Consider the following 13,614-nt stretch of genomic DNA (forward strand, 5'->3'; position numbering starts at 1 on the left):
TAAAAAAATATTATTGTTAAACATAATCGCCTTATTTTGATGGCATAAATATAAGTGACTTAATAAAAGTCAAATTTCCGTCAAATTTTTTCCATGGAATGGAAAGCTACTTTAAAAAAAACAGCAAATTATGAATACCAATCAAAAACTGCAGATTAAATATGCAAAAATTATGTCATAAATAAGTTTAAAATATAAAAAGTAACGACGAGGATAACTGTAAAATTCATTATCGAAAAAAATGTAATTACCGTTATTAAAAAAAATTATTAAAAAAAAAACGCTGTTAGTAATCTAATACAAAACAAAATAACTGTAAACTTGTAACAGTAATGCCGTATTTCCATTCCCCGGTTATTTCTGCGAACTGTTTCTGCAAAAAAATTGACAATATCATTATATTTAATAATATAATTGACAATAATTAATGAGCTATGAGATACATGAATAAAACTTTATTTTTGCTATAATAACAATACTATTGTCCGATACTCATAATTATTTAGATGCAAACACATATTTTTTATTGATCACAAATATTAATATATCATTATGGTCTTCAACCACGTTTTGTCAATAAAAACGATACATAACCACATGATGTCTTTAGTATCTAAAAAGTTATTTTTATTTAGACAAATAATAAAACAGATATTAACTAAAAAATATTTTGAAATGATCTTTTTGTATCTATACATCATAAAAGTCAGAATATTGACTAATAATTACTTTATAATTTGTACATATAAACATTTTTTTAAGTTTAATATATAAATGTAGCATATGTTATTATTACATGTACAATCATAAAAACTGTAGAAACGAGGAGCACCTTTTAATGTCTTCAATATTGATATATGTTGTCAAGATTATGACACTGACTGGCATTGAAACGAAATTTTTCATTTAGAAATTAGATTGGATTGGATATATGGACATATGAGATTGGTCATACGAAATAGTACGTTTGTAGACCTTATTTTCTGACGATCAAAAACTCATGCGGATCAGTACAATTATAGACTTAAAAGGAGTGAGGTGGACCCCGTTTTGCGCTCAAAAAATAATATATAATTACAATGAACTTCTTTTTTTTAAATTATAAGTTTTATATTATCCATATATCCATTACATGATTAACATATTAATTAAAAGTTTTGGCATAAACATTAATTATGTTTCATTATTTGTTTAATTATTAATTTTACTAATATTGGTATAAGTACACTTCAAAACTTATTTTGTAAATAACGTTTTAATAAGATTTAAAACGGTTAAAACTTTTTCATGGTCAATTAAAGTCATGACTTTGACAGCATATGTCAAGGTCATCAGTCCCGTGATCTTTATTTTTATTCTTTACAATCTAAAACAGATACAACATTAGTCAATATTTTGAATTTTATCATATATGTATCAAAATTAATGATGTAATGTGTTTACAAATATAAACATTTATATTTTCTAATTTTATCAAACTGATACAATAGTTAAATGAAATTTTTATTTAAAAAATTACAAGTGCACGTATACAGGGTATCCGATTGTAATCGCATCATCTCTCAGATAGAGTGAACTAAACTAATTGTAAATGGAAGTCCTATATCATTTTGTAATTTCCGTAATAGATAACAAAATTTAATTATTAATGATTGTCGAATAAGCATGTATTAACCCGATTTACTGCTAAATGTATGCGTGGTTATTAGGCATGTGAGGAGTTATTTACTATAGGCAGCAAGTATTCTAGGATGCCCTGACGCATGCGCGCGAGGATGTATGTGTGTGTGCGCGCCTAATATTCGGCCTAATTATGAATAAAGTCCGAAGCTATCCAACTTTCGATTTTAGTGTCTATTTAGTGTGTATCAGTTCTCTTAGTGATAACAGTAACCGTGCATGTTGAGAGAAAAGATAGGATAGAGAGAGAAGTTGCATATAAAAGTAAAACAGATTACATTAAATAATAAAGGAATAAAATTATAATGACAGAATTCTAAATAATCTTACGCTGCAAAAAGTAACCATTGTTAATGGAAAAATCTTTCCTGCAGTGAAACGAAAAGGATGTTTGGCTCGCATTATCAACACAATAAAATTTCTTGCCTTTTTTGATTCCAACTTGTACCATTCAAGATCGCACATTGCACGATATACTGCATTGCACTTGAATATTAAACGTACACATAAGAAAATATATTAATGTCCATGCCATTTTAATGAGAAATATTTCTGGTAGGAACTCGCATTGAAGTTACATTCCGGATTAAATTTTCGATCTGATTATGAATAAAGTCCGAAGCTATCCAACATTCGATTTTAGTCTAGGTTTAGTGTGTTCCAGTTCTCTTAGTGATAATGATGATCGTTACAAGTAATTGCTAAAAACCGAAACTGAAATAGAAAAAAAGGACCAAAATTCAAATCATTCTAATAATCGTTATGATAAAACAACTGGAACAAGAGAGAGAGAGAGAAGTTGGATTTAGCCTCGGATATTATCTAAATCGAAATTTTTGGTCCGAATCCATAATTGCCAAAAGTGTTAATAATAGTTAATTGAAACTTAATTAATTTCTTATTTTTCCAACCTAAATGAGTAAAGCGTTCCATATTCAGTCAAGATAAATCTTGATACCTATAACATAATGTATAAATTTTTTGAGTTTCTAGTTTAAACAAACTGTGCACTAATTATTTGGAGATCTTGAAACATAGTTTTGAACGAAAACTAAAGTACATAATAATACCAATTATAAATTGATAAGCAATTCAATATTACTAATGTTAATAAACTTTAGTGTATTGTAAATAATTTAATTTTTTATTACAAGCTGTAAATTAAAACTCACACAATATGTAATTAAATACCAATATTCGCCTTGACTGAATGTACTTCTCACTTAATGCAAACCTTAGTTTATTATTATTTAATATTATTTCTATCCTTTGTTGAAATTAAATATGACTTACTTGATCCGTTACAAACTCTCCCGCTTCACAATAGAGAAAAGTATTCATCAATAAAAAAATAAGAAGTAATATCGAGTAATATCCTTGCGCCATAACAGTTTTATCTATTTTTTTATCAGTAAGTATCTGAAATTTTATAAGTTACAAAAAGATAAAAAAATGTAACGCATGTATTAATATATTTTTTTATATTTGTTTTACTAAAACTTACAATAGTAAATAAAAACCCACTTAGGCAAAATGCAATACAAAAATGTAGCATTGATATCAACATCATTAAAGAGTATGTATTTTCGATATTATCGGCAAATCTGCAAAAATAAGAATATTTAAAATAATTATCACAAATTAATTTTCAATCATTTTTACCAATCAATTTTATTAAATGTTATCTATGGTGACAATAAAAATTCATACCTGATAAGACGTAAATGAGTAGCCACAATGTTATTCAAAACTCTATTGAAATTCTTGCACGAAATTAAATTAATTAATCGACATTTAAAATTTTCTAACTGGCCACAAATGTGAAGAACCGTTAGCACTAAAAAAAAATCTGCACACACATAAATGGTACCTCCTAATAATGCCGTCGAGCTTTGAATGAAAAATGTCAATTCAAATTGCGGACTTTTATCTGTATTGTAGAAATGATACGTTTTCAACGGTAACAGTTTGCGTACACCCGTGATATTCGCTACATACATTACTTCAATGCCATAACAAGGTAGAATAATGAGTGTGAAAACCGATATTATCACGAGAATATATCCAATCATCATAATTAATCGCGCTGTTTGTGCTCGTTTTATCATCACATCTCTTTCTTCATCCAGCTTGAATTCCATCCAATCTTCCGCCATCATATTTACAATTGACAAGAGAACTTAAAAATTTAAATATGTACGAGGTTTGTTCTAAAAGTCGATCTCTGTCTATATCTTCGTCTCTGAGCATTCTCTCTCTCTCTCTCTCTCTCTCTCTCTCTCTCTCTCCCCCCCTCTCGCTCTCTCTCTCTCTCTCTTTCTCTCTATCTATCTTTATTCTAAAAAATGAATTCAGTATTTATGGGGTACCTTGAGGAATACACTCACCAATCGTGGACCCAACAATTTTAGTTGGCAACGGTACGCAGTTATGTGAGCATCGAAGGCTCCGAGCGTCGCATTTCCACAATAACATACTTGCTCATTCATCTCGCCTGATTTAAGATTTTTTAACTAAACGGGGTTCAATTTTGACAACATTTGTATAGTCCAGATACAGCCCCGTATGACTTTTAGAGATTTTCTAAGTTGAAAAATCTGTTGGAAAAGAGAGAGAGGAAGAAAGAGAGAGAGAGAGAGAGAGAGAGAGAGAGAGAGAGAGAGAGAGAGAGAGAGGAGATGCTCAAAGACAGAGACATTCGTAAATGTTAATTAGATATTTCTGAGATTGATCTCGGTATATATAAAATTTGAGTATTATTAAAGACGTTAAAATATTAAATTATTTAAATGTATATTGTTATTTATAAATTATCGTAAAGAGAGAATCATAAACGTTTTATATTTTATTTCCATATGAATTGCTATGTAGGAGTAAATCATAAATACAATTTTTGATTTATAATGTTGCAATTCACAACATATTTTTATAATTATAATTATTCAATATAACATAATATAATTTAGCAAATATATAGAATATAATATTAAACGTTTTATAATTTTGAACATACCTGTTTGTTTACGTCGAATGATAACGTATTTCACTGATACCATTATTAGAGGTAACGTTGTATGTAAATTTTTTATCACAAGCATCATATTACCCCAAACGTCTACAACCGCACATATCGTCGGAATATTAGACACAAATATTAATAAAATATAAACGATGCCAACCCAAATTTCTGGCCACAAACTTTTTTTAGTACATTTGGTGAATTTAGGCCATAAGCCCACCATTTCGAAACTTAAACGATGTAGATTAACTGCCCACATGAAATCTAATAAATTTTTATACCATATAAGCGATTGAATTTGGATAAAATAATGACAAATTAATACATAAATAATATTGTACAATTATACAAAACTGAATAAACTGTACTGATGCGTACAATGGAGATTAATACGGCAAAGCCAACAATACGGCAATACCAAAATCAAATTTATATTTGTAAAAAAAAATCGATACAATCCGAAACAATACACGCATTATAAGAATCACTCGCATAGCATGTATTTTATTATTTTATTGTTTATAATTTTATACTATACTGAAGAAGGCAAAAAAAGAGGTCGGAACAGTTTAGCATTGAATTTTCTAAGAAATAATAAATTGTTATATACTAAGAATTTGTGTTGGCTTGAAAAAAGGCATTCACTATATTATATTGATTTATTCATTCTGTGCCTTGTTGTTACAACATTTAATTAAAAATAAATAAAGCTTTTATTGCTATAGTTTGTATTTTTAGTATTTTATAAACATAATAAACTGTTAATTAAGTTTTTGATACGTGCGGCATATATATCGAAGTTAAATAACATTAAACACGAATGATAAACGGAAAATATGTAACATGACATACCTCTGTATCCTGAAGATTTTGAAATATCCATATGGAAAATTAAAACGGGAAAAATGTCTTTTTCTTTCGACGATATAATGTAAAATGATTATCACACATGTTTTCCATACAGCAACTTGACAGTTCGCTACATTAAAAATTAATTACGCTATTACAGTTTCTGATATAGTAAGAGAGACTTTATTAATGTTCAAGTTATAAAAATTGTTTATATCCAGTCTAATAAAATTAGAGATAAAAATATTGCATCGCATTATATGTTCGTCAAACTCGAAGAAAAAGTTTGTTGTATTCTTTACATTGCTTCATTATGTATGCGTTCATTCGGAAGATAACGCTATTGCATCTTTAATGCAACTTTTTATACCAATCATAAAAATAATAGTAAAAAAGGGATAAAATAAAATTGTATATTATACGTATCTTTTAAATGTCTCTCAAAGATATTTTTTGTTGCAATAAACGTAAGTGAAGGTAATATTATATCTAAATTATAAGTGGATTATAATTCGTACGTTACAATTGCTTATGCATTTCCAATGATAAAATTTCAGTGTCTAAAATTACAATTTTATGAGGTATAAGATAATTTTTAAAGATCTGACAATATTCTTTCTATAAAATAACAAATGTATTATCCAATGTTTCTGTTCAATGACAAGGAAAGTAAGCAAGCCGACCAATTCTTTTCTCAAAATTAAAGTAAGTAGTGATAAAACACATGTAGATATAATAACGTAAATACATTCATCTTGTCATATTGAATTGGTAAAACGCAATTAACATAAAATATTCATAAAACATTATTATTAAAAAAAATGTAATTTAAAAACAAATATTAAGAGGAATTTTCGTATTATATTTTGTACTACAGGCTTCTCAATTTTCCTTAAACGTAGTGCATAAGGACCTAGATTTTATTGCACTATTTCTGTGTAATGAAAATATTTATTATATTACAAATGATATAATTTATAATAAACAACAACTACGTATAATACACAAAACATAATTTTGTTTTAACTAACAATATAAAATTCCTTCTAGAAACTTTTAAGTATATAATTTGTAAGCGTATACGAACATATGTTTGTGTAACTATTGAATATTAATAGATTATCCATAGCCATGTTTTGTCAACAAAAATGATACTTATATGTATGTTTGTGTAACTATTAAATATTAATAGATTATCTTTAGCTATTTTTGTCAATAAAAATGATATATAATCTATCGATGATTTTAATATCTGAAAATAATAATTATTTCTATTTAATAATTTGAGAATTACGTTGCCAAGATCGATTCTTATGTAGGAAAGATCGGTAGATAGTAGCTAACTTATCTTTTAACTTATTATTTACATACTCTTTATTTATAATTTTGATTTTAATACAGATTATACAGATTTAGCCTTTCTAAGGGATTAGACATTATTAATTAATCATTTTATATGTGTAATCCGGACTGTAAGCAAACAGCATTTTCACTATATAACATATAAAAAATAGTTTCTTGTTTAAAAGCTTTATTAAAAAAAATATCGTTAAACATAATCGCCTTTATTTTGGTGGCATAAATATAAGTGACTTAATAAAAGTCCAATTTCCGTCAAATTTTTTCTATGGATTGGAAAGCTACTTTAAAAAAAAACAGCAAATTATGAATACCAATCAAAAACTGCAGATTAAATATGCACAAATTATGTCATAAAGAAGTTTAAAATATAAAAAGTAACGACGAGGATGACTGTAAAATTCATTATCGAAAAAAATGTAATTACCGTTACAATTGTTAAAACAAAAAACGCTGTTGATAGTCTAATGCAAAACAAAATAACTGTAAGCTTCTGACAGTAATGGCGTAACTAGTTACTTCCATTCTATGGTTATTCTGTGAACTATTTCTACAAAAATATTGACAATGTTATATTAAAGGATATTTAATAATATAATTAACAATAAACAATAAGCTATGAGAATCATGAATACAAATTTTATTTTTGCTGTAATAACAATTAAATACTATTATCTAATAATTATTTGACTGCAAATTTTTTTTTATTAATCACAAATATTAATATATCATTATGATCTTCAACCACGTTTTGCCAGTAAAAACGATACATAACCACATGACGTCTTTAGTATCTAAAAAGTTATTTTTGTTTAGACAAATAATAAAACAATAAATAAATATTAACTAAAAAATATCTAGAAATGATCTTTTTTGTGTATCTATATACATATATTTGTGTTTCTTTATACATATATCATAAAAGTCAGAATATTGATTGACAATAATTACTTTCTAATTTGCACATATAAATATTTTTCTAAGTTTAATACATAAATGTTATTATTGCAAATATAATCAGTAAAACTGTAGAAACGAGAAATTTAATCAATAAAACTATAGAAATGAAAAGCATCTATAAATGACATTAATATATGTTGTCAAGATTATGATCTTGACTGGCAATCAGAAAACAAATTTTTGTCATTTAGAAATTAGATTGGATTGAATTGAATTAGGAGTATTGTGTGAAACAGGTTCTACATTTTCCCTGATCATGTATGTTTTTTTCACGTAAAACTGATATGAAATAATACGTTTTTTGACCTTATTTCATGTGAAGATCAAAAACTGATATAGATCGGTACAATTATAGACCTCGTATTGACATAAAAAGAAAAGATGTGAAATGGATCTCGTTTTGCTCTTAGAAAGTAATATATAGTTACAATGAATGAATTTCATTTTTTGAAATTATAAATTTTATATTATCCATGTATTCCTTAAAAGATTAATATATTAATTAAAAGTTTTAGCATACATATTAACTATGTTTCATTATCTGTCTAATTATTGATTTTACTAAAATTGATATAAGTTTTCTTAAAACCCACTTTGTGAATTGAGTACCTTTTAATAAGGTTTAAAATGATGAAAACATTCTTAAGATCACTCAAGGTCATGAACTTGGCAACATATGTCAAGGTCATCAGTCCCATGTTCTTATTTTTTATTCTTTAAAATCTAAAACAGGTACAACATCAGTCAGTATTTTGAATTTTATTATATGTATATGCGTTTATTGAGAAACAAGAAATAACGCTGTTGCATCTTTAATGAGATTTTCTACACCAGCCAACAAAAATTATATTAGAAAAAAGATGATGTGAAATTGTATAGTGCACGTATAACACGCATCTTTTAAATATCTCTTTTAAATATCTCTTTTAAAAACATTTGCTATCATTATAAGAAATGTGATAAAATATTTTCTCTGGACTATAAGAAGATTACAATTTATATTTGAAAATTGCTCGTGCATTTCCAATAATAAAATTTTAATGTCTTAAAACTGCAAATGTATAACGTAAGATAGCGTTCAAAGTTGTTCTCGAAATGTAATAACAAATTTATTTTAGTTGCATGTTCTGTTTAACCGAAGATAGAAGGCAAAAAATTCTTTTCTCAAAACTGAAGTACGTGATAAAACTCACATAAGTTATAATAACGTAAGTACATTTATTTTGTCATGTTGATTTGATTAAATATAGCTGTCATTTGATAAAACATTATCACTAAATGTAATGTAATTCAAAGATAAACATTAAGAAGAAATTTTGTATTATACTTTATTATTATATTATATATCTATGGATAGTTAAGGTTTCCTTTAAACCTCAATCTATATGATCAAATTATATAATATAAAAAAAAATTACAGCAATGTAAAAAAATTGCATACTTTACGTTGTATCCTAGCGTGGCGAGCTAGGGTTAAACGTAATGCACAAGGACCCATTACCATCGAACTATTTTTGTTCAATAAAAATATTTATTACATTACAAATGTCTTTAATGATATAATTTATAATAAACAACAACCAATAGAAACAAAACATAATTATATTTTTACTACAGTTCTAACAATATCATGCTTTCTAAAAATTGTGTCTACTTGTAAGTATATAACTGTGAACACGTTATATATACTTAAGAAAATATAAATATTGAATATTAATATTATATATCATGTTTAGCCATGTTTTGTTAATAAAAATGATATATAGCCCATCGATGTTTTTAATATCTGAAAAAAATAATTATTTTTATTTAGTGACATTTAAAAAATACGTTGTTAATATTGATTCTTATGTATCGGGATTAATATGCCAACTTTATAGTTATAAATTTTTACAGACAAAGCTAAAAAACTTACTTAAAAAGTAGAATCTTATTAGTTATGCAACATACATTCTATATATAGAAAAATTTTGTAATCCGTATTGATTTATCGAGAGTCACTATGTAAATATGTATACACATATCAAGTGTTTCGATCTTCCTGTACACCACATGTAAAAACAAAGAAGATAATTATTTTAAAAAATGTTTCAGACAAAAGTTGTTGGGGATAAAGTAATGCATTATATGGGTGTATGCGATTAACCTTGGTTAGCACCGTGAAAATCATGTTAATGTTAAATTTTTTAAACGAGAACTTATATCTTTCATTCTTGTAATTGATAACAAGACGTTTTTGAAACACAGGTTAGAAACCTTTTTTGTTAAGATCTTCCTGAGTTATGAGACTTTAATATCACCGGCGAGAGCATTATCCAAGATATACCAGTTAGAGGTCATACGATCGGATTTAAACTCTTAAGATGTTTGATTAAAGTTCCTAACCGTACGACCTCTATGTAGTACACCTTATGTAACGGTAATGCCCAGCGGTATTGAAATTTTGAAATCTCATAATTCAGGAACGTCTCAACTGAAAAGTATTTGTAATCAGTGTTTCGAAAACGTTTTAATGACACCATGTAAGAATATGTAATAAAAGTTATAAATTCCCATTTAAAAAGTTCGATCTTGACATGACTTTCGCCAACTAAGGTCAATCGAATATGCTCATATAATACATTTCTTGATCCCAAACAACTTTTGTCTTAAACATTTATCAAAATTACACTTCTATTATTTTTAAATGGAGTATATGAGTGATCTAAATATCCGATATGCGTGTGTGGGTGCGTGCGTATGTGCGTGCGTACATGCATATATATGTGTGTGTAGATAGAGAAAGAAAGAAGTTTGAAATGTGAAAGTAAATTGGATTCCATTACATATTAGAGGAACACAAAATTAATACGAGAAAAATTGTGATAATCTTACACTGCAAAAAGTAACCATAGTTAACGGAAAAATCTTTCCTGCAGTGATACAAAAAGGATATTTAGCTCGCATCATTAATAAAATAAGATTTCTTGCCTTCCTTGATTCCAATTTGTACCACTCAAGATTGCACATTGCACGATATACTGCATTGCACTTAATTAATACATATGAGAAAACATATTAATCCATGCAACTTCAATAAGGATTATTTCTAAATATATTAGTAACAGTTAATTGAGATTTAAATAACATCTTATTTCTTAAAAAAATTAGAAGCAGATATGTGACATAACTCGAATAAATTTGTATTCTTGTTAATGTTCACTCAGAAACATTTATTCAGTAAACGGTCATGCATAATTGTGTACTAGTAAATTTTTAAAAAGTAGTTTGGCCTTCTAATTTGATAACAAATTTATAAAAAATAGTATTATAACAATAAAACCAAAAATTTTTTTGGTTGCTATAGTAACATAAAAATTATTAGAAATGCACCGGATATTCAAAAAATATCCGATATTTGGTGTTATTCGGCACTTTTTTACTATCTGTTCGGATAGCAGGATATCACTATTATCCGAAGAGGTATCGGGATAATAGTTAAAATTTGATATCATTAAATTGTTGAATTTTTTTCATATAAATGTTCTAGAAATAAGTATGCATATTCATAATGCTATAATATCTTATACTTGTTGCACAATTATGATCATTTTCCCTATAAACTTCTTTTTTTTTTGAAGACATTTTTTTCGGAATGCGGTCGGATATCTGGAAAATGTCGAATATCCAACTCAAAGAAATTGCATTCTCCAATATCCGAATACCGAATATCCGATGTTACATCCGACATCCAATATCCGGTAATTTTACGATATAGTACATCCCTAAAAAACTATATTTATTCTAAAATATATTTATCATAAAACAAATTTAATAGCGTTTTTATATAAAAATACACGGTATTCTAATAGATGAAGTACCTTGTGAATCGGTGAAAACATTGAAATAAACCATGAAATCGTGGAAATAAGAAATAAAAATTAATGAAATATTATTGAAATATGTGTATCAGTACAAATTAGGACTGTAATTTTATATAGATTTAAAAATCCAGGACCTGTAATGTATAACTCATTATGAAGTTGTTATATGTTTATAATGACAATTGTGCAGCTTTTTTATTACATAAAATATCTGCGTAGCTGTTGATATTAATACATAACAATTGCATAACGAGTTATAAAATTCCTAACTTACTTCCTAAGTTACAGAATAACGCTGCGGGAGCGTTATTCTGTAATTTTCTGTATACGCCTACCGATAGTTGTCGTTATGTATTTTACATAGATATTTTGTGTAATAAAATAGTTGCGCAAAACACATAACAACACCGACAACTATCGATAAGCATGCACAGAATAGCACCATAGCAGAGGAAGCCTGTAACTTTGTAATAAAAAAAATCAATTATGGGTGTATTCCATTTGGCGCTTGCACATTGTAAGCATCATTTATCCTTATTTAATTTTTGATAGACAACAGGGATGAACTGATGCTTATAGCGTGTGAGTATGAAAACGGAATGCACCCTATAGCTCATTGCTTGTAACACACGAGTTGTTAACACTATTATAAATTATTACAGCTACTTTATCTGTTAGAATACCACGTAATTTTACATAAAGCGCAACAAACTTGAAGTTTGCAGAATGTACAATTTTACTTTTCTTTATTATTGGTTTTTATTATTGGCTGATAAAAAGATGTGTTGCATTACTTTTTTGTTTAAGTATAACCTAACATACTGCAGATATAACTTACTTGTTGTGTTACAAGCTCTCCTGCCCCACAGTAGAAAAAAGTATTCATCAAGAAAATAAGTAAAAGTAATACTGAGAAATATCCTTGTACGATAACAATTTTATCTATTTTTTCATCAGCTAATATCTAAAAGATAAATTATAAGTTAGCAAAGGAACATAGAGTAACTCCGGTATTTAAGTTGCGAGGAGATACTCAGAAATTGGAAAAAATAAATATATGGATAATTTGCATATAACTACCGTATTATTATATCTTTGCGTTCTATTAGTATTGTGTTATGATTTTAGATTTTTTACTATTAATATTATATGTTAAAACCACTGTTTAATTGTTATTATAGTAAGTAGTGCGATCATATATTATGACCTATATAGAATAATTACAGTAGAAAGAGTAAAAGATTTAAATGTTATTTGGTGATACATAATTATAAAGGGAATGTAAAGAGCGGATTACAACAAAATACAAGTGCTTAGCTATGAGTATTCATTGTTCAACTTAGGCCCAATTGCATCAACATGACTTTTAATTTAAGCGAGATCTATAACTTTCTATTTTGTTTTAAACTCGGAAAGAGATAGGAACAAAGAGAGTTTTAAGCCTCGCTTAAAGTAAAGTAATGTTAGTGCAACCAGGTCTTAAAGTCTAATATATCTCACCTTGGAATATACGACATTTTTAGCAAGCGATATTTATGCGAAATGCATACAAAGTGCACAGATTCGAGTGTATTAAATGCAGTAACTGCACTACATGAAATATGTACGTCATAACACTTGTAATATATTGCAATATATGCAAAAAATTAAAATTATTATCTATTATATTCTGTATATATATTTATCATTTTCATTCTTTAATAATAATTTGTAAGTAATCGTACCATTTTACATCTTTTTGCTAAACATTATTGGTAAATTTTCCATGAGTTGTACATCTTACTTACAAATATTCGGGAGAAAATGTTATATATATTATATGGATATATATATTTTATATATATATATATAAAATTATATATAATATGTATAATTGTATATAAA

The 13,614-nt window shown here is 26.9% G+C and overlaps 3 protein-coding genes across 3 annotated transcripts in view; all 3 read right to left on the bottom strand.

The window, feature by feature from the left end:
- Nucleotides 1-3,021, bottom strand: part of LOC108755787 (odorant receptor 43a-like) — a 3,672-nt gene extending 651 nt beyond the window's left edge. Inside the window, exons 1-2 of the mRNA XM_018499032.1 lie at nucleotides 2,974-3,021; nucleotides 2,011-2,166 (exon numbers count right to left, since the gene is read on the bottom strand). Of these exons, the coding sequence (XP_018354534.1) occupies nucleotides 2,011-2,166; nucleotides 2,974-3,021 (204 nt within the window). The remainder of the gene's footprint in view (nucleotides 1-2,010; nucleotides 2,167-2,973) is intronic.
- Nucleotides 1-5,582, bottom strand: part of LOC108755611 — an 18,656-nt gene extending 13,074 nt beyond the window's left edge. Inside the window, exons 1-4 of the mRNA XM_018498726.1 lie at nucleotides 5,552-5,582; nucleotides 4,694-4,963; nucleotides 3,391-3,859; nucleotides 3,188-3,284 (exon numbers count right to left, since the gene is read on the bottom strand). Coding sequence (XP_018354228.1) covers nucleotides 3,188-3,284; nucleotides 3,391-3,859; nucleotides 4,694-4,963; nucleotides 5,552-5,582 — 867 coding nt within the window. The remainder of the gene's footprint in view (nucleotides 1-3,187; nucleotides 3,285-3,390; nucleotides 3,860-4,693; nucleotides 4,964-5,551) is intronic.
- Nucleotides 5,583-9,599: 4,017 nt separating this feature from the next.
- LOC108755612 (odorant receptor 43a-like) lies at nucleotides 9,600-12,616 on the bottom strand. The gene is made up of 3 exons (XM_018498728.1): nucleotides 12,569-12,616; nucleotides 10,742-10,897; nucleotides 9,600-9,653 (listed from the first exon to the last, which is right to left on the bottom strand). The coding sequence occupies exons 1-3, from the start codon at nucleotides 12,614-12,616 to the stop codon at nucleotides 9,600-9,602; spliced, it is 258 nt and encodes an 85-aa protein (XP_018354230.1).
- Between the last annotated feature and the right edge of the window lie 998 nt (nucleotides 12,617-13,614).

The sequence above is a fragment of the Trachymyrmex septentrionalis genome, unplaced genomic scaffold (assembly GCF_001594115.1).
Source record: "Trachymyrmex septentrionalis isolate Tsep2-gDNA-1 unplaced genomic scaffold, Tsep1.0 scaffold9, whole genome shotgun sequence".
In the NCBI taxonomy this organism is placed as follows: Eukaryota; Metazoa; Arthropoda; class Insecta; order Hymenoptera; family Formicidae; genus Trachymyrmex; species Trachymyrmex septentrionalis.

What these genes read in the sequence shown, in the direction of transcription:
- LOC108755612 (XM_018498728.1), bottom strand. Translation starts at nt 12,616, where the DNA reads ATGAATACTTTTTTCTACTGTGGGGCAGGAGAGCTTGTAACACAACAA. An exon ending in GAGAGCTTGTAACACAACAA is followed by an intron (nt 10,898 to 12,568) that starts GTAAGTTATATC and finishes GTATTAATTAAG; the next exon opens with TGCAATGCAGTATATCGTGC. An exon ending in CTATGGTTACTTTTTGCAGT is followed by an intron (nt 9,654 to 10,741) that starts GTAAGATTATCA and finishes TATTTTTTTCAG; the next exon opens with ATATTAAAAACATCGATGGG.